The following is a 23,810-nucleotide window of genomic DNA, read 5'->3' as shown; positions in this document are numbered from 1 at the left end:
AGTATAAAATGGTTCTGACTTGCATTTCCTTAATGATTAATGACATCAAGCATCTTTCCATGTATTTATTGGTCATTTACGAATCTTATTTGAAGAAATAACTATTCAAATGTCTTGCCCATTTTTTAACTGGGTTGCCTTTTTTCATTCTTGAGTTAACAGGTTTTTTTTAAGTTTATTTTTTAAGTTTATTTTTTAAAGTCTATTTTATTTATTTTAAGCTTATTTATTTTATTATTGAAGAGAGAGAGAGAGAGAGAGAGAGAGAGAGAGAGAGGGAATCCCAAGCAGGCTCTGTGCTGTCAGCCCAGAGCCCAATGTAAGGCTGGATCCCACAAACTTGATGTCCAAATCAAGAGTTGGACACTTAACTAACTGAGCCATCTGGGCACCCTAATGGTTCTTGGTATATTCTGGAAAATACCAGACCCTTCACATTTTGCATAATTTAAACAGTCACATGTGTATAGCGGCTACTGTATTGGACAGTGCCGATTTAGAGATTTATAACATCTGTTTAAATGGAAAGCAGGAGTGCCTAGGTGGCTCAGTTGTTTAAGTGTCTGACCCCAGACTTCAGGTCATGATCCATGATCTCGCGGTTCACAGGTTTGAGCCCCATGGGCTCTGGGCTGACAGTGTGGAGTCGGCTTGGGATCCTCTCTCTTGCCTCTTTCTGCCTGCCTTCCCCCCCCTCCATGCTCCCACACAGGCATGCGCTCTCTCTCAAAATGAATAAACTTAAAATAAATAAATAGATAAAAATGGAAAGCAATGGTGGTAATCATTTCACAATATACACATATATCAAATCACTGTTTTACACCTTAAACTAATACAATGTTATATGTCAATTATATTTAAATAAAACTAGGAGAAAAAGGCAGCAAAAAAAGAAAAAACTAAAATTAAAAATAGAAAGCAATGTAAATGTTCTAAGAACAATGTCCACTTAACAAAATAAATAAACTGTAACATCTCCAGATGAGGTTCATAATGAATCTTCAGTAACAGGAGACTGCTAAAGATATATTAAGTTTTAAAAGTTGGAACACATAGTCATTTGTTGGATATGAACTCAACCTTGGAGAGAATACAGACATCCCTGTGCATTCCTCAAAGAGCTGTGAATATAGTATATGATTAAGGATCTGTTATCTTACACCTCTCACAACTGTAAAAGGCTTCAAAACACATCCTACATTTCTTTCTTTCAGGAAGGACAGTTCTTAATCTTGTAGGGCCTTTGTATTTAAGCGCCCCTTAAAAGTATTCATGTGGTAAAAAAATTCAAACATTATTAAAAGGACACACAGTAAAAATACACTTCCCTCATACTCCTGCTTCTAGTTCCTCTCCTCAGAAACAACCAATATTATCAGTTTCTGTTGCAGCCAAAGATAAATGTAAATATGTACTCTTTCCCCTATTCTTTTACTCACTTTCAACATCAGTTTTTATGTTGCTTTTTATACCTCAAATATCTAGGAAAGTATTTCCTCTTAGTACCTATAAATCTGGTTCTTTTTATCCCTTTTTTTATTGTGGTAAAATACACATAAAATATACACCACCTTAACCATTTTTAAGTGTACAGTTCAGTAGTTTAAGCATATTCATACTGATGTGCAACCATCAATTTTGCTGAAAAATATTAAGGACTAAATAAATTATTTTTATGTAGAACAACTGAATAGCATGAAATTATCAGCTATTCCTAAATTGATCTTTTAATAATGTCAATAGTTTTTGTTTTGGTTTTTGTGGTTTTTTTTTGGTCAGGGAGGGAGGGAGTGGAGAATATGACACGCTGACTCTCAAATACATATATAAGCACAAAAGATAAAAAGAACCAAGACAGGGGCGCCTGGGTGGCGCAGTCGGTTAAGCATCCGACTTCAGCCAGGTCACGATCTCGCAGTCCGTGAGTTCGAGCCCCGCGCCAGGCTCTGGGCTGATGGCTCAGAGCCTGGAGCCTGTTTCCGATTCTGTGTCTCCCTCTCTCTCTGCCCCTCCCCCGTTCATGCTCTGTCTCTCTCTGTCCCAAAAATAAATAAACGTCGAAAAAAAAAAAGAAAAAGAACCAAGACAAACATGAAGAACAACAAAGTAAGGTGACTGGAGTTAACAGATATAGAAACTAATAAAGTCCAGTTATACATAATACAGAACTGAGATAAGAAAAAATGACAGACCTGGGAATGCAAGCTGGTGTAGCCACTCTGGAAAACAGTATGGAGGTTCCTCAAAAAAACTAAAAATAGAACTACCCTACGACCCAGCAATTGCACTACTAGGCATTTATCCATGGGATACAGGTGTGCTGTTTCGAAGGGACACATGCACCCCCATATTTATAGCAGCACTATTAACAACAGCCAAAGTATGGAAGGAGCCCAAATGTCCATCGATGGATGAATGGATAAAGAAATGTTTTATATATATATACACACACACACACACACACACACACACACACACACACACACACACAGATAGATACACACACATACAATGGAGTATTACTCGGCAATCAAAAAGAATCTTGCCATTTGCAACTACGTGGATGGAACTGGAGAGTGTTATGCTAAGGGAAATTAGTCAGAGAAAGACAAAAATCATATGACTTCACTCATATGAGGACTTTAAGAGATAAAACAGATGAACATAAGGGAAGGGAAATAAAAAGAATATAAAAACAGGGAGGGGGACAAAACATAAGAGACTCATAAATAGGGAAAGCAAACAGAGGGTTATTGGAGGGGGTGTGGGAGGGGGGATGGGCTAAATGGGTAAGGGGCACTAAGGAATCTACTCCTGAAATCACTGTTGCACTATATGCTAACTAATTTGGATGTTAATTTGAAAAAATTAAAAATAAAATAAAAAATACAATAAAATAATAAAAAAAAGAAAAAAATGACAGACCAATGAAAAAGAACAGAAAATCCAGAAACAAATCAATACATATGGAAATTATTTTTTAATGTTTATTTATTTGAGGGTGGGGGAGGGAAAGAGAGAGGAGGCAGAGAATCCCAAGCAGACCCCACACTGTTAGCGCAGAGCCCGACACGGGGCTTGAACTCACGAACCATGAGATCATTACCTGAGACAAAGTCAAGAGTCGGTTGCTTAACCAACCGAGCCACCCAGGCGCCCCTGGAAATAATTTATGATAGAGCAGACAATGCAAAATCAGTAAGGAGGGATTCATTTCAGTAGTGGTGCTGAAACATTGATTAATAACCATATGGAAAAAAAATTTGATTTTGACCTCAAATACTACACAAAAAATAAATTCCAGTTGAATTAAAGACTTAAATGTGACAGGTGAAACTATGAAACTTTCAAAGGCAACATAAATGACCTTTATAATAAAGCCTCAGGGCAGAAAGGATGTAAAACACAATGACCATGAAAAAAAATCCTAGAGTATGACACCTGTTTTTCAACAAATAACATAATAAATAAAGATAAACTGTAAGCTGGGAGTGATATTTGCAACACACAACTGCATAGGATTAGTAACGGCAATGGTCACTGAGTGAGCAAACAAACAAGAGACATGAACAGACATTTCAAAGAAAAACTACAGATGACTCACAAACACATGAAAAGATTCTCAAGTTCATCAGTAGGGAAATAAAATTTAAAAATCACAGTGCTCGCTTCGGCAGCACATATACTAAAATCACAATACCAAGTGTTGTCAAGTATGTGTAGCACAGGACACTCTCATCCACTGGTAGTTACAAATATAAATTGGTACAACCACTTTGGAAAGCTGTTTGGCCACTGCTTATCCAGTAATGTTAAAATTTCCATATCCTAAGAACTAGCAACTCCTTAGAGTGTGTGTGTGTGTATATATATATATATATATATATCTCCTAAAAATTTAGTAAGACTGCCAAAATTTACAAAGATTCTTGCATATGTGGATTAGGAATCATGTATAAGAATATTTAGAGCATTATTTGAATTGAAAACAAATGAAATGCAACTGACAGGAGAATAGATATATTGTGTCATATTCACAAGATGGAATACTATGCTGTAGTAGTTACTGAGTTAAACATCACACATCAGCAAGATGTTAAAAAAATGACTGAAGAATGTATGTATACACTATGTATGATTCCACTTCTACAGTTAAAAAAAGGCAAAACTATGGCGCTTCTGATAATAATGATATGAAAATAGTGATATAGATGACTCCCCTATGCAGAAAACAACTATAAAACTGGAAAAAAAAAGTTACAAACAATCATTTTAGGGCACTGGAAATTGACCAAAGGCAAAGAATTAATTCAAAGTGTTTGTTCTGAAAAATTGCTTGAATTCTGGTAAGAAAGAGAAGTCTGTGGCCTGCTTGCCTGGGGCGGCTCCCATCCCCACTCCACTCCTTGTTTGGTGAGTGCAAACTACGGCTTTACCATTGAGGCACTAGCCATGGCAATGAGCAGCTTTACTAGTCTGAGCTTGCAGCTCTTGTTTAGGGTGAGCAGCAAACCAGTCAGAAACTTAACAAGGAGATCCTGAAAATGAAAGAGCCATGGACAGGCTTAGATAAATTCTCTATGCATTCTTGAGTGACTGCTAAACTGTGCAAATGCAGACAAGACCCAGGAGGTCCATGGAAACTTGAGAACTAAATGCAACTCTGAATGTATTCTCTATACCTCCGTAAAACTCACTGGCTAAACTATGCAAAAAAAAGGGGGGGGGGAGCAATTGTTAAGAGCCAAGTTAATATATATAAAGTTATATACACACACATATATATATACATACACACACACACACACATAAATACATATATAAGAATCTGTGGGTGACTGCTAAACTATGCACATACAGAAAAGATGCAGGAAACCCAAAGGAGACTTGAGAATACATGCAACTCTAAATGCATTCTCTATATTTCTATAAAACTCACTGGCTAAACTATGTAAAAAAAAGGGAGCAAAGGTTAGGAGCCAAGCTAATATATATAGTTCAAATTTAAAAACCAAGCAGGGACATCAGCTGTACACTACAAAGAAGACACAGTTGGCATCATAAGAAAAAAACCTTGAAAGTATCCAGCTTTCAACAACAAAAATAATGAAACATTCAAAGAAATAGGAAAGTACGCCCTATACTCAGGAAACAAAACTCTAGCAATGGAAACTGACTTGCCATACGGGCCTAGGTATTGGATTTATAAATATGCTCAAAGAGCTCATGGAAATTACATTCAAAGATTTAAAGGAAAATATACTAATACTTAATAAACAAAAAACTTGACTATAAAAACAAGCAAATGGAAATTCCAGGGTTGAAATTACAAAAACTGAAACGAAATACAGTAAAACCTTGGTTTTTGAGCATAATTCATTCCAGAAACATCCTTATAATCCAAAGCACTTGTATATCAAAGCAAATTTCCCCAGAAGAAATAATGAAAACTCAGATGATTAATTCCACAACCCCAAAAATTCATATAAAAATTATTACAATACTATAATACATAATAATAAAGAAAATACAAAATACAAAGAAAAATAAATTAACCTGCACTTACCTTTGAAAACCTTTGTGGCTGGTGTGAGGAAGACAAGAAAGAGGAGGGTTATTGTGTAGGACGACTTTCACTGTCACTAACGGAATCACTGCTATTGCCTCAATGGAATCTTTTTCTTTTTGTGCAACTTTAACAAGGAAACTATCCAATGCCTCCTTTTGAGGATTTCACAGAAATGTGAGATTGCATTGATGATGACCCACAATCCCTCAGAGAGAGAGCTGAGTTGTGATCATGTGACTGATGTTCAGTGTTATGAACTACTTGTATTCCAAGACACTACCTGCTTATCAAGTTAAAATTTATTAGAAATTTTTGCTCGTCTTGCAGAACACTCACAGAGCAGACTAGTCACCATCCAAGGTTTTACTGCATTCACTAGGGGGGGCTAAAAAAAGCAAATTTAAAATGGCAGAAGAATAAATAAACTAATAGATACCTATATAGAGAAATTGCCCCATCCAAAGCACAAAGAGAAGAAGGTTGAAGAAAAATGAACAGTGTCTCAAAGACTTATAAGACAATGTGAAGCATTCTACCATATGCATAATGATGAGCTCAGAAGGCCAGGGGAGAAAGGGCTAGAAAAAAATATATGAAGAAATAATGACCGAAACACTTCTAAATTTGATGAAAAATGTGAATCTACAGATCCAAGTTCCATGAATCTCAAATACGACAAATACGGAGAGAATTATACCTAGACACAACCTACTGAAACTACTAAAATCAAAAGAGAAAATCTTAAAAGCAGTAAAACAAAAATGACTCACATCCAGGGTACAACACATTCATCTAACTTCCTATCAGAAATAACTGAGGCCAGAAGGCACTGGAATGGCATATTCGAAATGCCAAAAGAAAATAGTGAACCAAGAATGCTATATCTCCGATAAATGAAATGACTTTTAGCAGGACCACAAGAAATATGCTTTAAATATTTATTTTGAGAGAGAGAGAGAGAGAGAGAAGGGCAGAGAGAGAGGGAGAGAGAGAATGCCAAGCAGGCTCTGTGTGGTTGGTACAGGGCCTGACGCGAGGCTCGATCTCACAAATAACCTGAGCCAAAATCAAGAGTTGGACACTTAATCACTTAAGAGTTGGGACACTTAACACCTGAGCCACCCAGGTGCCTCAGAATTACAAGAAATATTAAAGGAAATCTTTCTGGCTGGAAAAGGATGACACTAGATCCTAACTCAGATCCACAGGAAGAAATGAAGAGGAATAGAAATGTAAACATCTGGGTAAATATGTATTTTTCTCTTTTCTTCCCATAACATCTTTAAAAATAAGATTACTCCTGGCAATAACTGTAACACAAAATTGTTGGCTTTAAACATATGTAGATGCAATATATTTGACAACAGTACCACACAAGAAGAGAGTGAAAATGGAGCTATCCCGGTGCAAAGCTGCTATATTTTACCAGAATTAAGTCAGTATTAACTTGTAGTAGTTAATGACCAGATAAATATGCAAGCACTTTTTTTAAAAGCCAAAAAAAAATCAGAGAAATTAAAATGACTTACTGAAATATTTGTTTGACACAAAGAAAGCAGTAAAGAACAGACAAATATAAAAGACATGGGACATAGGGGGAGAAAATGCAAAATGGCCGATAAAAATCCATCCATATGGATTCATATCAACTGTGAATGCACTCAATACTAATTAAAAAGGCAGAAACTGTGAGAATGGATTAAAAAAAGACAAGATCTGGGGCACCTGGGTGGCTCAGTTGGTTAAGTGTCTGACTTCGGTTCAGGTCATGATCTCATGGTTTGTGAGTTCGAGCCCCGCATCAGGCTCTGTGCTAACAGCTCAGAGCCTAGAGCCTGCTTCAGATTCTGTGTCTCACTCTCTCTCTGTCCCTTCCTCACTTGTGCTCTGTCTCTCTCTCAAAAATACACATACATTAAAAAAAATTAAAAAAAAAAAGAGATCTAACTATACATATATTGTATGCAAGAAATACACTAAATTCAAGACAAAGATTTTAAGTAAAAATACAGAAAACGACACAATATACAAACAGTAATCATAACAGAAATGGAAATTCCACATTAATATCTGACAAAATAGACTTTAAGACAAGGGATATCACTTGAGACACAAAGAGATACCTTATAATAATAAAAAAAGTAACTATAAACATATACATAACAGAGTCCCAAAATATAGGAAGCAAAAACTGAAAGAATTGAAATGACAAACAAGTCAACAATTTTAGTTCAAGATTTCAAAACTCCTTTCCAAGTAATTGTTAAAATAACCAGACAGAAAATCAATAAGGACACAGAAGACTTGAACAGCACTATCGGCCAACTTAACCTAAAAAACATTTATAAAATATTCCAATCAACAGCAGCAGAATACAAATTGTTTGCAAGCACACATGGATCATTCTCCAGGACAGATAATATACTAGGCCATTAAAAAACATTTAAATACATTTAAAAGGATTAAAATAATACAAAGCAGGTTTTCTGACCAAAATTATATTAAATAAAAAAGTCACAACACAAAGAAATCTGGGAAATTCCTAAATACTTGGGATAAACCATTGGTCAAAGAAAAATCACACAGGAAATTAAAATTATAAGTTAAAGGGAAACGGAAAATATGGGGTGCGTGGGTGGCTCAGTCGGTTGTGTCTGACTCTTGATTTCAGCTCAGATCACGATTCTAGGGTCAAGGGATCAGGCCCTGTGTCAGGCTCTGTGCTAAGCATGGAACCTGCTTGGGATTCTCTCTCTCTCCCTCTCTTTCTGCCCCTTTCCCACGCTCACATTCTCTCTCTAAAATAAAAATTAAAATATAAAAAAAGCACATATATTTTTAATATTAAAAAAATAAAGTGAAAATGTAACAAAAAAATTTATGAGATGTAGTAAAGCAATGCATAAATTTTATATTAGAAAGGAAGAAGACCTAAAACCAAATCAATAATCTATTTTCATTTTAAGAAACTAGAAAAAGAAGAGCAAATCAAACCCAAGTACATGGAAGGAAGAAAATAATAAAGATCAAAGTATAAATCAGTGTAACAAAAAAACAGGAAAACGGTAGAGAAAAAGAAACGAATGAACACAAAAACTGGTCCCTTGAAAAAGAGCAAAAAAACCAATAATCCTTCAGCTAGATTAACCAAGGGAAAAAAAGAGATCCAAATAACCAATACCAGGAATGAAAGGAACATTGCTACAGAACCTATAGAAATTCAAAAGAGTCATAAGGGAATAGTATGAACTTTATGGCAATAATTTAGACAACTAAATGAGATGGAAAAATTCCTAGAAAGATACAAATTAACAAAAATGACTTAAGAAGGAACAGAAAATACAAATAGACATATCAGGTAAAGAAAATTAATTAGTAATTAAAAAGCTTCCCACCTGGAATGGGAAAAGCCCAGAAATCCAAAGCGTGGAGTTTGGATAAGTTTAGATAAGTAACGCACCCATGTTTGTTTTTTGGTTTGGGCCAATGTATCACAGTAACAAAATATTAACATTAGGGGTGCCTGGGTGGCTCAGTCCAACTCTTGACTTTGACTCGTAATCTCGCGGTTCGGGAGATCAAGTCCCGAGTAGGGCTCTGAGGTAACAGCACAGAGCCTGCTTGGAATTCTCTCTCTCCCTCTCCCCCACTTGTGCACATATGCATGCTCTGTCTCTCTCTTTCTCTCTCAAAATAAATAAATAAACATTAAAAAATACTAACATTGGAATAAACTGGTGGAAGGTATACAGAACTCTCTGCATTATCTTTGCAATTTACACAAAAATATAAAACTATTCCAAACCGTGGCGCCTGGGTGGCTCAGTCCATTGGGTGTCTGACTTCGGCTCAGGCACAATCTGGTGGTTCAACAGTTTAAGCCCCATGTCAGGCTCTGTGCTGACAGCTCAGGGCCTGGAGCCTGCTTCAGATTCTGTATTTCCCACCCTCTCTCTGCCCCTCCCCTGCTCACATTCTTTCTCTCTCAAAAATAAATTAAAACAAACAAACAAAAAACAAAAACTGTTCCAAACTAAAAAGCTTATAAAAAAAAAAAATCTATCCAAAAAAAAAAAAAAAAAATCATCCACAAAGAAAGGTCCAGGTCAAGACAGTCTCAGTGCTGAATTTATCAAAAATTTAAGGAAGAAATAATACTATTTCACACAAATTCAGAGGAGGGAACATTTCCCAACTCATCTTTATAAGGTCCATAATACCCTAATACCAAAGTCAAAAAACCACACCACAATAAAACTAAAAACCTATAGTCCTCATGACCATAGATGCAACAAAAATTTTTTTTTAAAGTCCTCCACAAAACTACTCTTTTTTCTTTTTAGTTTATTTATTTATTCTGAGAGAGACAGAGAGAGGGGAAAGGCAGAGAGGGAGAGAGAATCCCAAGCAGGCCCCCTGTCAGCGTGGAGCCCAAGGCAGGGCTCGAACTCATGAACTGCAAGATCACAACCTAAGCTGAAATCAAGAGCCAGACTCTTGATTTCCCAGGTGCCCCAGGTGCAAAAATTCTTAACAAAAAATATTAGCAAATCCAATACAGAACAGAAGGAACTTCTTTCAACTTGACAGTTTCTAGGAACAGAAGCAACTTCCTTCAACCTGAGAAAGGATATCTACAAAAACCTTAAAGCTCACATTATAATTAATGCCTAAAGACTAAATGCTTCCCCCTAAGATCAGAAGCAAGGAAAGGATGTCTACCCTCAAACTTTTATTCAACATTGTACTCGAGGTTCTACTGAGTACAATAAGGCAATAAAAAAGAAATAAAAGACATTTAGATTAGAAAGAAAGAAGTAAAATTGACTTTATTTGCAGAGACAGCATGGTCTAATATATAGAAAATCCCAAGGGATCCACAGAAAACTTCTAGAAGTAATAAGTGAGCTTAGTAAGGTCAGGGCTACAAGATTAATACACAAAAATCAACTATATTTTCATATCTTAGCAACAAACAATCCTAAAATGAAATTAAGTAAATAATCTCACTCCCATTAGCATTAAAAAGAATACAACACTTAGGACAAATGTACTACGTTAATGCATTAGAAGACTAGTCGTTAAAAAGGTAATGCTCTCCAAATTGGCCTTTAGATTCAATAGAGTTTCTATTAAAAATCCCAGCAGGCTTTAAAAAATGTTCTTGATAGAAACTGACAAGCTGATTCCAAAATATATTTCAAAGTCATATGAAATACATTCGTATTTGGAGACTTCCACTAGGTGATTTTAATACTTACCATTGAAACTATAGTAATAAAAGCAGTGTGGTGCTGGTATAACAACAAATATATAGATCAATGTGACAGAACAGAATCTGGAAATAGACCCTCATATACGTGGCCAGATGATTTTTGACAAGGATACCAAAAGGATAGTCTTTTCAACAAATGGTGGTGAAACAACTAAATAGTCATAAGCAAAATAAACCAACCACTCTCAACCTCTATCTTGAGAATTATTACTGTTAAAAGACACCATTAAGAAAATGAAAAGACCACATTTGAGAGAAAGTATTTCTAAAATATATCTGATAAATGAACTGTACCTAAAGCCTGAGTTCTCTAAGTCAAAAGAGTGGTTCTCTAATAAAAAGACAACCCGATTTTTTAAAAAAGCCTCAAGATTTTAATGGATGTTTTCCCAAAGAAAAAACAAATGGTAAATTAAGTATGTGAAAAGATGCTCAACTTCCTTCAGGAAATGCACACTACAATCACAATTTGATACCACCACACTCACACTGCAAAAGCTAAAATAAAAAACTGACAATACCAAGCACCAACAAGGATGTAAAGAAACTGGAACCCCCATACTTTGCTAGTGGGAATGTAGAATGGTATAGCCACTTTTGAAAACAATATGGCAGTTTCTTAAAAACTCAAATGTACACTTACCCTAAGCCCTAACAATTCTATTCCTAGGTGGAATATCCAAAAGACATGAAACATAACGCCCACATAAAGACTTCTACACAAATGTACATAGCAGCATTACTCATAATCGCCCCAAACTAGAAACAACCCAAATATTTATCATCAATTACAGAAGATAGTATGTGGTATATCCATAGAATGGAATACTGCTCAGCAAAAAGAAAAAAAAAAGCAAACTACAGATACATGGAACAACATGTTCCACAGCAAAAATGTTATGCTAAATGACAGAAGCCAGATACAAAAGACAACAAATTGTGATTCTATTTAAATGAAATTTCTAGAAAAGGCAAAAAGGAAGTAAGCAGATCAATGGTTGGGGTGAAAATGGAGAATGCAGACAAACAGGTAAGAGGGATGTTTTGGGGTAATCCAAACATCTGTGGTGAAGACTGCACTACTCTATAAATTTACTAAAACTCAAACTCTACACTTAAACTGAGTAAATTTTATAGTTTGTAAATTATACATTAAAAAAACCCTCAAAAATAGACAAAACCAAACAATCTACCGTTTTGAAATATATATATAGGTGCAAATGCCACCTAAAAAGAAAAGGAAGGGAATTCAGAATAGAGGTGACACAGAATGGGGAAAGGAACGTCATTCAATCAGAAAGTAGCACGTAGAGGACATCTATGATACTAATAATGTTCTATTCCTTTTTGGTAACGGGCAAGTTCAACAGTTTAGAACATGGAGTTAGTGCCAACAATTTCTGCTCTCTTCTTTTATCTGTTTGTCTTCCTGTGTCTCAATTTCAATCCTGAGATTTTCCTACCCAGAGTCTTATCTCTTACCTGAATCAATACTGAGGACATCATCATCTTCATCAGGAATCTCGATTATTTCTGTAGGCCGGGAGGCTTCATCCTCAGAGCTACTGTCCCGGTATTGTAGTCCCAGTTTGGAATAAAAGTCCTTCACCAAAGACTCACAGTTAGTCACTGCCCTAATATTGGAACACATGTAGAAAAGGTCAAAGCCAGCAGAAATAGGTATAAAAGCCATCAGAATTTATATATATTTAAGTATACACTGACCTCCATTTAAACAGGTCATATTCCAAAGTGTCTCCATTTAGAATTTAAAATGCTTTTCTCAGGACACCTGGAGGGCTCAATCGGTTAAGCATCCAACTGCGGCTCAGGTCATGATCTCACGGCTCATGAGTTCGAGCCCCGCATTGGGCTCTGCGCTGACAGCTCAGAACCAGGATCCTACTTCAAATTCTGTGTTTCCCTCTCCTTCTCTCTCTGCCCCTCCCCTGCTGGTGCTCTGTCTCTCTCTTTCTCTCAAAAATAAACTTAATAATAATAATAATAATAAAATGCTTTTCTCATTAAAATATGTTTAAATAGTGGTTTCAGACTAGGCCCTAACAAAATCCAAAATAACCTGAAAGTACATTAACCATATCTCATCATTTACCTTGCTATATGAAAATGTGTTCTAAGTGACAACTAAGGCATACTAGGCACCAATCTTCTGGGAATTTATGAGTAGATACAGGGCTCATGTTCCACAGTTTCATAAGACAGCAACGACTTACAATCCTCACTCCCTAGATCATCCTACTAAGAAAACTGTGCAGTTGTTCTGAAGCAGAGTACAGGAGAAAGAAGGGGAAAAGAGTCAAGACCTTGACCATTCTACTGTAGACCATACACTGGCTTCCAATAGATGAATATTCTACATATAACGGGTGGTTGTGAGGTCGGATTTTTTAAAATGTTTGTTTATTTATTTATTTAGAAAGAAAGAGAGACAGGGTGTGGGGCAGGGGCAGAGAGAGAGGGAGAAAATCCCAAGTCGGTTCACGCCATTAGCGCAGAGCCCAACATGGGGCCAGATCCCACGATGGGAGAGATGATGACCTGAGCCGAAATCAAGAGTCAGATGCCCAAATGACTGAGCCACCCTGGCGACCGTGAGGTCAGATTGTTGGCCGTAACCTTTGAGAAACAGAAAGGTCCTACACGTCTGTACCTTGTAAAGAATAAAGCGACTGGCACAACGTCATGAGCAATTACACTTCTAAAATGTCTGCCAAGGGGAGATCTCCGATTTTCCGTGTAGTCCTCACCTGGATGCATCATCAAAGAGCTGATCAACATGGGCCACCTCAGATTCCTTCTGTATTACCCACGTCTCCAACTCCGCTAGTTGCTTCTTTCGCTGCTGTACACAGTCCATCTTCTCCAGTTCTTCATCGATGAACTGCCTCAGTTCCTCCATTGAGATACCCAGCTCCTCAACCACCGCTTGTTGCAGCTCTGCGATCTCATCAGACTCCACCGCAGCTGCGGCTGCACCCAAACCAATGCACCCAGGGATGGAAGACATGCTGTTGTCCCCTACATGGAAGAGAAAACTAAGATTACCTTTGCAATTATTATAACCGCCAAACTTCAGTCTCTAAAACTCATTCCTACACTACTACTTCTCATTCAAATACAATTAGGTTCCATTCTATGTTCTCCCTCTCCGTTCCCCTGTATCCGATGCTAAGATTTTGTACCGATCTTATTCTACAGAAGATGGGCCTGGATAAGGTTTAAAAGCGTGAGGGCATGGAAAACATATGATACGCAACAGAGGCTACCAAAAAATAATGTTTTAGGAAACAGAAGAGAACCAATTTGCTGAGGAAGGTATTTCTGTGACCTGTGTTCCTTAACTGACTAAAGAGAGAAATCTTTGTTTGCATGCTATGCCTAATTTGAACAAATATCTCCACTTGGATGGGGGGGGGGCGTTGGTTTATAATTCACTGTTTTCTCTTTAATTACTTGTTCACTTTACATTACCTTGCTTCCACGTGGAAACTTACTTTTTAAGGTCTATTCACACTTATGCATACAAAAGCAAAGAGGCTTCCCAAAAGTAAAGAAAAATTAAAGCAATCTGGGAATAAAATGTAGCTACCTAAAAACTACAATCCAAATAGCCTACGCATTAGTGTTAACTGCTTTTTTGATCAAACGGTTGGAGCAAAACTGATGCCAGAATGCCGTGCGACTCCAAGACCAGTTCTCACCGCCTCCATTTTTCCTTTGCCCACACACCAACCCCACCCCCGCGCTACCCTTTCTGGGGGTGCGTCCCACCCACCCCGCAAACCCAGCTCAACCCCGCCCCCGCTCGCCTCTGGCGGAAGACTTCCTTCCCACCCTCGCCAAACCTCCTACCACAAACAAAACATTCCAGACGGGCCCCTGATCTCTAAATACCTCAATTAACAGTACTTCCCACACCTCCCTGCTTCCAACTACAACACTTCTTTTCACCAACCAGACCCCAGACTCGAGACTCTGGGGTCGGCCTCGACGGGGAAGAACGAAACCGTACGGAAAAAGGAGCAGGGGGAGGGGATGAAGCGTGAGGGAGGGAGGGAAAGGGAAGCAAAAGAGACGCCCGGAAGCAAACCTCAGGTGCCGTTCCGGTCGCCACGACGGTAGCCTGCCGGGGTCAAATCCTAAGCCTCTGAGCGCCCCTCCAAGGCCAGGAAACCTCGGGCAAGTACGCATGCGTCAAAGGAGAGCCTTCCAGGACACACGTGAGAGGCCACTGGGCGGGTGAAGTAGGCGTGGCCTAGAGTATATTCTCGAAGCTCCACCTCTTCCGCCACCCCAACCCCTGGCAGTCACACTAAGTTTACTGTTTGAAGAGTCAGCAAACCGTTAGGTTTAGGTGTTTTTCTCACTTTAGTTTGTTATATTACGAAGTGGTACAAATTGTAACAAGTGAAGGAATATCAAGATAGAATAAGACAAACGTGACAATATCCTCTCCTCCCCTCTCATCACTACACCTGCTGATTTGAGGTAAAATAGCTTAGTTTTCTAGGCTTGTACTTACAAGGTCATGAATCTGGATTTTTTAAAAAGATTTTATTTTTTAGTCATCTTTACACCCAATGCAGGGCTCAACCCTGAGATCGATAGTCGCATGCACTGCTTGCTGAGCCAGCCAGCCTCCCCTAAATGTGGATTTGTTTTGTTTAGTTTTTATTTCACATGTGGATATCCTTTGAAGTCAACATTTGTCTTTTTCATAATTGCGTAATACTTAATAGTGTGGATAAACCATAATTAGAAAGATGCTCTCACTACAGCATGTATTCATTATGAATAATGCAACAATAAACATTAACGTGCTTTTGAAGTAGTACTTTTATTTCTGTGGAAGAGATTCCCCATAATGGAATCTGAGTTAAAATATATACACAAACACATATATATTCACATATATATATGTATATATATGTACCTCTTTTCATTTTAATAGAATCTACTGTCAAATTACTTTTCAAAAAGGTTGAAACAATTTTTACTCCTAGCAAATCTCTGAAAGTATGTTTCCCCACACCCTCATTAGGATTGGATGTTAAGTGTCTATTTAATTTTTAAGAATTTGATAGGTCTTTTAAAAATTTTTTTTAATGTTTAATTTTGAGAGAGAAAGAGAGAGCAGGGTAGGGGTAGAGAAAGAGGGAGACACAGAATCCCAAGAAGGTTCCAGGCTCCCAGCTATCAGCACAGAGCCTGACATGGGGCTCGAACCCACAGACTGTAGGATCATGACCTGAGCTGAAGTCAGATGCTTAACCAACTGAGCCACCCAGGCGCCCCTAGAATTTGATGGGTCTTAAAATAGTATCTGCATCAGGATAGACTATAGTGTTGTGGAAACAAACAACTCCCAAACTTTAAAACAAAAACTGTGTACTTGTTGCTCACACTGCATAATCATCTCTAGAAAGTTGACTTTGGAGCTCTGCTAGGATAGCTACTCAGGAACCCAGGCTGATAAGTCAGTCAGGCCAGAGGGAGAGACTGCTAGATGGTCTCATATTGGCAATTAAAGTGATTCAGGACACTCTCATTAACAACTCATTGGCCTGACTGAGTCATAGGGCCCTACCCAACCACAAGGGGGCCAGAAAGATCAGTCATGTCTCACATTTGGAAAGAGAGAAAATTGGGTGTATTTGATGAGCCAGCACGATTGACTACATTATCTCATTATTGCTCTAACTTGTTCAGTTATATTTACATTAATGACACCTAACTTCATTTAAAAGGCACAAACCTGGGGCGCCTGGGTGGCTCAGTCGGTTAAGCATCTGACTTCGGCTCAGGTCATGATCTCGCGGTCTGTGAGTTTGAGCCCCACGTCAGGCTCTGTGCTGACAGCTCAGAGCCTGGAGCCTGTTTCAGATTCTGTGTCTCCCTCTCTCTCTGACCCTCCCCCATTCATGCTGTCTCTCCCTGTTTCAAAAATAAATAAACGTTAAAAATAAATAAATAAAAATAAAAGGCATAAACCAGAGGGGCACCTGGGTGGCTCAGTCAGTTGAGCGTCTGATCTCACGGTTTGTGAGTTCGAGCCCTGCATTGGGCCTGTGTGCCAACAGCTCGGAGCCTGGGGCCTGATCCAGATTTTGTGTCTCCCTCTCCCTCTCCTTCTGCCCCTCCTGTACTTGCACTCTGTCTCTCTCTCAAAAATAAAAATATAAAAAAAATAAAGGTACAAACCAGATCTTCTGTGTAAGACTGGAAATGGGGCCCAGGCAGCCTTGATAACCTCCCCTTTATCTGTGCTCATTTCGCCTGTCCACTAGTTTCCTGGGACTACTGTGAGTGCCTGTTTCCAATTGCTAAGACCCTAGGAAATGAGGTCCAGAAAAGTGAAGGTGTCCTCTAGACATTGCAAATTCAGCATGTTCCCAACTCATGGTATTATTTTCTAACTTGAACTAGACATTTTAGACATATTACTCCCTAAAAAACACTCGCGCATGCACACACATACACACACACACACCATATTTATTGAATGTTTACTTGATACCAGGCACTGTTCTAAGCACTTTACGATTATTCATTTTAGTCCTCGTAATAGTGCTGTGAGGTAGGAACTATTATTGGATCTTTTCTGTGGATGAGAAAACTGAGACACACAGTTATATTTCCCAAAGGCACAGAGCTAAAAAGTGTCAGCGCCAGGCAGTTTGGCCCTAGAGCTTGTGGTCTTAAACCATTATTCAATACAGCTTGTTTATCCTACTTTGGAAATGTTTGACATATATTTTCTCTCTTTTCTATTTTAATTCTATTGTATTTAGCTCTTATTTCTTGCCAGGACTAACTAGCCTCTTAATTGGTAGCCTCATGGTAGACCAGTCCCACACAGAGCTTTAAAATACATTTCTGATCACTGTCTCTCCCCTGCTTTAAACCTATATTTTCTTTATGTCTATAAAATAAGGTTCAAACTTTACAGTATAAAATTTGAGGCTCTTTAAAATTTGGCCCTCATTTGCCTCTCTGGCCACATTTCCCATGTTTTCCCTTCACATACCTGCTTAAGTGCTGTTTCCCCAACATGTTTACACATTTCACTTTCTCATCTCCATACCTTTGTTCATTGTGATCTCTTGGGATGCCCTTCTCTTTCTGTCTGCTGTAATATGAATTCTCTAAGGGTCCACCTCAAATGTCTCCTCTGTGAAATTTTTTTTATGTTTATTTATTTTTGAGACAGAGAGAGACAGAGCATGACTGGGGGAGGGTCAGAGAGAGGGAGACACAGAATCCGAAGCAGGCTCCAGGCTCTGAGCTGTCAGTACAGAGCCCGACGCAGGATTCGAACTCACGGACCATGAGATCATGACCTGAGCCGAAGTCGGACGCTTAACTGGCTGAGCCACCCAGGCGCCCCTCCTCTGTGAAATTTTCATAGACCCAGCAGTTGTCAAACGTTATCATGTATCGGAATTACCTTGAGGGTTTGTTGAAACACAGATTGCCACCCCCACACCACCTTTGGAGTAGACTTGGGTGCAGTCTGAGAATCTTCACATCTAACATTTTCCCTGTGATGCCCATGCTACAGGTAGGGGGGACCAGAGTTTTAAGAAACACTGTCCTACCATACAATCTCACTTATATGTGGGATCTAAAAAAACAAATGGAAAACAGAAACAGACTCATCAATATAGAGAACAAACTGGTGGTTGCCCGAAGGGAGGGCAAAACAGGTGAAGGGATTTAAGAAGTACAGACTATACAGGGTGCCTGGCTGACTCACTGGGAAGAGAGTGCGACTCTTCACCTTGGGGTGGTGAGTTCAAGCCCCACAGTGGATGTAGAGAGGTCTTAAATAAATAAAATTAAAAACAAGAGGTATGACTTCTAGTTATAAAATAAGAAAGTCATGGGGATGAAAAGTACAGCCTGGAGAATATAGTTAATATTGTAATAGCTTTGTATCATGACAGATGGTAACTACACTTATCATGGTGAGCATTTTGTAGTGTATAGAATTGGGAAATCACTGTTGTACACCTGAAACTAATATAATATTGTATGTCAATTATACTTCAATTAAAAAAAAATCATTGTATCTAGGCTATCACTTGCCCTCTGCGGAACTAACTTCTGTCTCTGTTTCATTACCTTAATTCCTTCCACTTGTGAGCTATCTCTATATGTCTCTATCTCCTTTGCTGGTTAGTGATCAACTTAAAGCTGAGGACCTGTCTTAAAAAAATTTTTTTTTTAACATTTGTTTGTTTTTGAGAGAGAGAGAGTGAGTGTGAGCGGGGTATGGGCAGAAAGAGGGAGACGAGGATCTGAAGCAGGCTCCCTGCTGTGAGCACAGAGCCGGATTCAGGGCTTGAACTCGAAACGGAGATCATGACCTGAGCCAACATCAAGAGTCAGCCACTTAACCGACTGAGCCACCCAGGCACCCCAGACTAAGGACCTTAGTCTTAATCATTAATCATCTTTGTTTCCCCTAGCATCTGACGTATTGCCCTGTACATGTGGTGCCCTGTCATGTGTGATAAATGAAGGGAAATGTGTTCTGTCCTGATTATGTTTCTATTAGTTAGATTCTTTCAGCTTTCTGCTGTGTGTCTGGAGGGGGTGGTTTGCGGGGAGAGAATGAAGAATGGACAATGTTGAAGAGAAACAGGAGCTATTTAGGGTATCATATCCAAACTGATTTCTTCATTGCCTTCAAGAAGTCTGGTAGAAATCAGCAGAGGGACTTAGGAAGTGTCTTCTTTTTGTTTGTTTGTTTGTTTGTTTTAAATTTTTTAAACATTTATTTACTTTTGAGAGAACGAGGAAGGAAGGGGCAGAAAGAGGGAGACAGAGGATCTGAAGCAGGCTCCATTGATGTGAGCACAGAGCCTGATGCAGGGCTCAAACTCACAAACCATGAGATCATGACCTGAGCCAAAATCAAGAGTCCGCTGCTTAACTGACTGAGCCATCCAGGCGCCCCAGGAGGTGTCTTCTAAGACCCTTGCTACTCAACATGCAGTCAAGGGGCTTGTTAGACATTCTAAATCTCTGACCCCACTCGGGATGTACTGAATCAGAATCTGAATTTTAATAAGATCTCCAGGTAATTTATTTGCTCAAATTCAAGAATCATTATAGGAAAGGCAGGTTTGAGCTGTGTAATCCTTTCTGGGGTAGGGCCCCAATATTTAGGGAGCCAAGCTCTGGAGACTAACTTTTATCAGAAATGATCAAGTCCTGGGGCACCTGTCTGGCTCAGTCGGTTAAGCATCCAACTTTGGCTCAGGTCATGGTCTCATGGTTCATGAGTTCGAGCCCCGTGTCTGGCTCTGTACTGACAGCTCAGAGCCTGGAGCTTGCTTCAGATTCTTGCTTCAGATTCTCCCTCTCTCTCTACCCACCCCCACTCACACTCAGTGTGTGTGTCTCTCTCTCAAAAAATGAATAAACACTAAAAAAAAAAAAAGAAAGAATCAAGAACTGGGGCACCTTGGTGGCTCAGTCGTTAAGTGTCTGACTCTTGGTTTCTGCTCAGGTCATGATCTCACACTTCGTGGTTTCAAGCCCCACATCAGGCTCTGTGCTGACAGTGCAAGGCCTGCTTGGGATTCTTTCTCCCTCTCTCTCTGCCCCTTCCCCTTGCACTGTCTCTCTCTCTCTCTCAAAATAAATAAAGAAACTTAAATTAAAAAAAAAATCTTCACGTATTCCTTGAATTTAACTGAAGATTGACATACGGGCAGGGAACCAATGTATCTGGAATATCTTTAAAAAAAAGAAATGGGGGACGCCTGGGGGGGAGTTCGGTCAGTTAAGTGTCTGACTTCAGCTCATGTCATGGTCTCACAGTTCGTGGGTTCAAGCCCTGTATTAGGCTCTGTGCTGACAGCTCGGAGCCTGCAGCCTGCGTGGGATTCTGTGTCTCCCTCTCTCTCTGCCCCTCCCCCAGCTCATGCTCTTTGTCTGTCTCTCAAAAATAAATAAATAAATAAATAAATAAATAAATAAATAAATATAAAAAAAAAGAAATGATCAACTCCTGGTATAAATGATTCATGTTATTAAAATGTACAAATAATTGAAGTAGACAGTTTATTGCCAATTTAATAGTATAAAGTAATAAATAATTGCTATACTGCTTGGAATACTCACGGTGTGCTCAGCACAGTCATTCCTGTAATCCCTTGTGATGCATTGAAAAATCACAACCGTGTGCTACTTAATACTTAAGCACGAGAAATCGTAGCACAGGGTTCAAAACCTTGGAATGTCAAATGATCCTTTTCCTACAGACAGACTTAAGGGAAATTAAATCATAATCTAAACAATGTTGAGTGATCTCAGAATCAAAATGAAAGAATATGGGGATTAAAAACTCAAAGGGTTTTAGGCATCAGGAAAGTAATGTAAAGGAGCCAAATGGGGTGGGTGAGGACTGTGGTCACCTGAGAAATATGTGTCTCACCAAAGGGGACAGTTGCTACTTAGCTCCAGCTAACTTTTGCTCTATGTCATAGATACGGTGTTGCTGGATTTCCAATTTTTCAAGTGAGCTTAAAAATCAATATTTTTTCATATGAAAGTGTTTGAGTTTTGAATGTTGACAACTAATTAAAAAAATATTGGGGATGTCTGAGTGGTTCAGTCAGTTGAGCATCCAACTCTTGATATTGGCTCAGATAATGATCCTAGGATTGGGGGATTGAGCATGGAGCCTGCTTAAGATTCTCTCTCTCCGTCTCTTTCAGGGTACCTGGATGGCTTAGTTAGTTATGTGACTGACTCTTGATTTTGGCTCAGGTCATTGTCTTGCAGTTTGTGGGATCAAGTGCTGCATCGGGCTCTGCACTGACAGCATGGAGCCTGCTTGGGATTCTCTCTCTCTCTCAAAATAAACAAACAAACAAACAAATAAATAAATAAATAAATAAATAAATAAATATTAAAAGAAAAAAAATATATAAAGATTCTCTCTCCCTCTGCCCCTCTCCCCACTCATGCTCTCTCTCTCTCTCTCTCTAAAAAATTTTTTTTAAATGTTCTGCTATACTTTTTAAACCAGCAATTCAACTTCTAGGAATTAAACTACATATATTAGAAATTGAATACATTTGAATATTCATACCTTTGATATGATATAAGTGCTAAATTATCTTCTGGAACATTGTGTGAAATAGCAAAGTATTTAGAAACAAAACAGATTTCCATCAGCTGGTGTTGGTTAAACAAATTATGGCACACTCAAACAATGGAATACTCTTCAACTATGTTTTTTAAAAAATGAAGCTTTTTGTGCATTGATATGGGGTGATCTTTAAGAAACATTATTAATGCGGAAAAGGAAGGGGAAAATAGTTTCAAATAGAGCGGGAGGCAAACCCATAAGAGACTCTTAAATACAGAGAACAAATGGGATTGATGGAGGGGGGCGGGGAAGAGGGGAAAATGGGTGATGGGCATTGAGGAGGTCACTTGTTGAGATGAGTACTGGGTGTTATATGTGAGCTATGAATCATGGGAATGTGCCCTGCAACCAAGAGCACACTGTATACACTGTATGTTAGCTAACTTGAAAATAAATTATATTAAAAAGCAAAAGAAAGAAAGAAAGAAAGAAAGAAAGAAAGAAAGAAAGAAAGAAAGAAAGAAAGAAAGAAAGTTAGTTTAGGAGTTTCACCAGAAAAAAAAAAGAAACATTATTAAATACTTTTTAAGTTTTTATTTATTTATTTTGAGAGAGAGAGAGAGAGAGAGAGCACATGAGCTGGGAAGGAGTAGAGAGAGAGGGAGAGAGAGAATCCCAAGCAGACTGCACTGCCAGTGCAGTGCCAGATGTGGGGCTCAAACTCACAAACTGTGAGATCATGACCTGAGCTAAAACCAAGGGTCAGACGCTCAACCAACTGAACCACCCAGTCGCCCAAGAAACATTATTAAATAAGAAGAGCAGGTGTAGAACATGGTATATAGCATGCTATTATTTGTGTAAATAATCCGTTTAAAAATATATTTTCCTTACATATACATAAAAGATTACTGGAAGGATACATAAGAGATTAATACTGGTTTCTGAGAAGAGGGCAAATGGAAGGTGGCAGATAAGAATGGGAGTAAGGGTTTTCACAGTATACTACTTTATACCTTTTGAATTAAAATTTTTTTAAGTTTATTTATTTTTGAGAGAGAGAGAGAGAGAGAGAGAGAGAGAGAGAGAGAGAGAGAGGCAGAGAGAGGGACAGAGAGAAAGAATCCCAAGCAGGCTCTGTACCATTAGCATGGAGCCCATCGTGGGGCTTGAACTCACAAACCATGAGATCATGACCTGAGCTGAAATCAAGAGTCGGACACTTAACTAACTGAACCACCCAGATGTCCCTATACCTTTTGAATTTTAAAACATGACAATGGATAGTATATTCAAAATTATGACATTAAAAATGAAAAGAAAAGGAACATGCCTGGAGGGACACACACGCATACATTAAAAAAAAAAAAACTACCTTAACTTCAATTACCTCTGAATAGAAGGATTAGGAAAACAAGACAGTGTCTAGGAACTTTTTGCATTTTTACCCTTAAGTAATGTTTGAAAAACATTTTTACAATGTGCCTTTTTTACTTTCATAATAATAATTTTAAAACATCAACTCAAAAAAAAAAACACATATGGATCCCAACACACACCCACACCCACTTTGTAGATTTTAAACACTGGAAAGGGTCTAGCCAATAAAACTTCACAGACCACTTAGATCTGTAAGCTGCCAGTTTAAGTTGAGTGAAAGGAATGTTTAAGGACATCAGATTAACAGAGATGATATGAATAATAAAACCAGACAGACCCAAATTATGTGGGTTTCAACTCCCTGAGTGTACACACCAAGGACTATCTAGCCATTGAGACTGGAAATACTCTACTGACCAATGGCTAAGCTGCTTTCTCCCCTGAACAGCATTCAC

General features: G+C 38.5%; 1 protein-coding gene across 7 annotated transcripts in view; it reads right to left on the bottom strand.

Annotated features, from left to right (window-relative positions):
• The window catches only part of SETDB1 (SET domain bifurcated histone lysine methyltransferase 1), a 34,368-nt gene extending 19,257 nt beyond the window's left edge, over window positions 1-15,111 (bottom strand). For 2 of the 7 annotated variants that reach the window (XM_053214767.1, XM_053214769.1), the window contains exons 1-3: window positions 14,959-15,111; window positions 13,616-13,886; window positions 12,330-12,481 (exon numbers count right to left, since the gene is read on the bottom strand). In XM_053214767.1, the coding sequence (XP_053070742.1) occupies window positions 12,330-12,481; window positions 13,616-13,875 (412 nt within the window). In that variant the 5' untranslated portion in view covers window positions 13,876-13,886; window positions 14,959-15,111. The other 5 variants (XM_053214770.1, XM_053214772.1, XM_053214773.1 and 2 more) reach the window with 4 other exon arrangements.
• Window positions 15,112-23,810: the final 8,699 nt, after the last annotated feature.

This window comes from Acinonyx jubatus, chromosome C1 (genome assembly GCF_027475565.1).
Source record: "Acinonyx jubatus isolate Ajub_Pintada_27869175 chromosome C1, VMU_Ajub_asm_v1.0, whole genome shotgun sequence".
Lineage (NCBI taxonomy): Eukaryota > Metazoa > Chordata > Mammalia > Carnivora > Felidae > Acinonyx > Acinonyx jubatus.
This window is presented reverse-complemented; position numbering and strand designations above follow the sequence as displayed.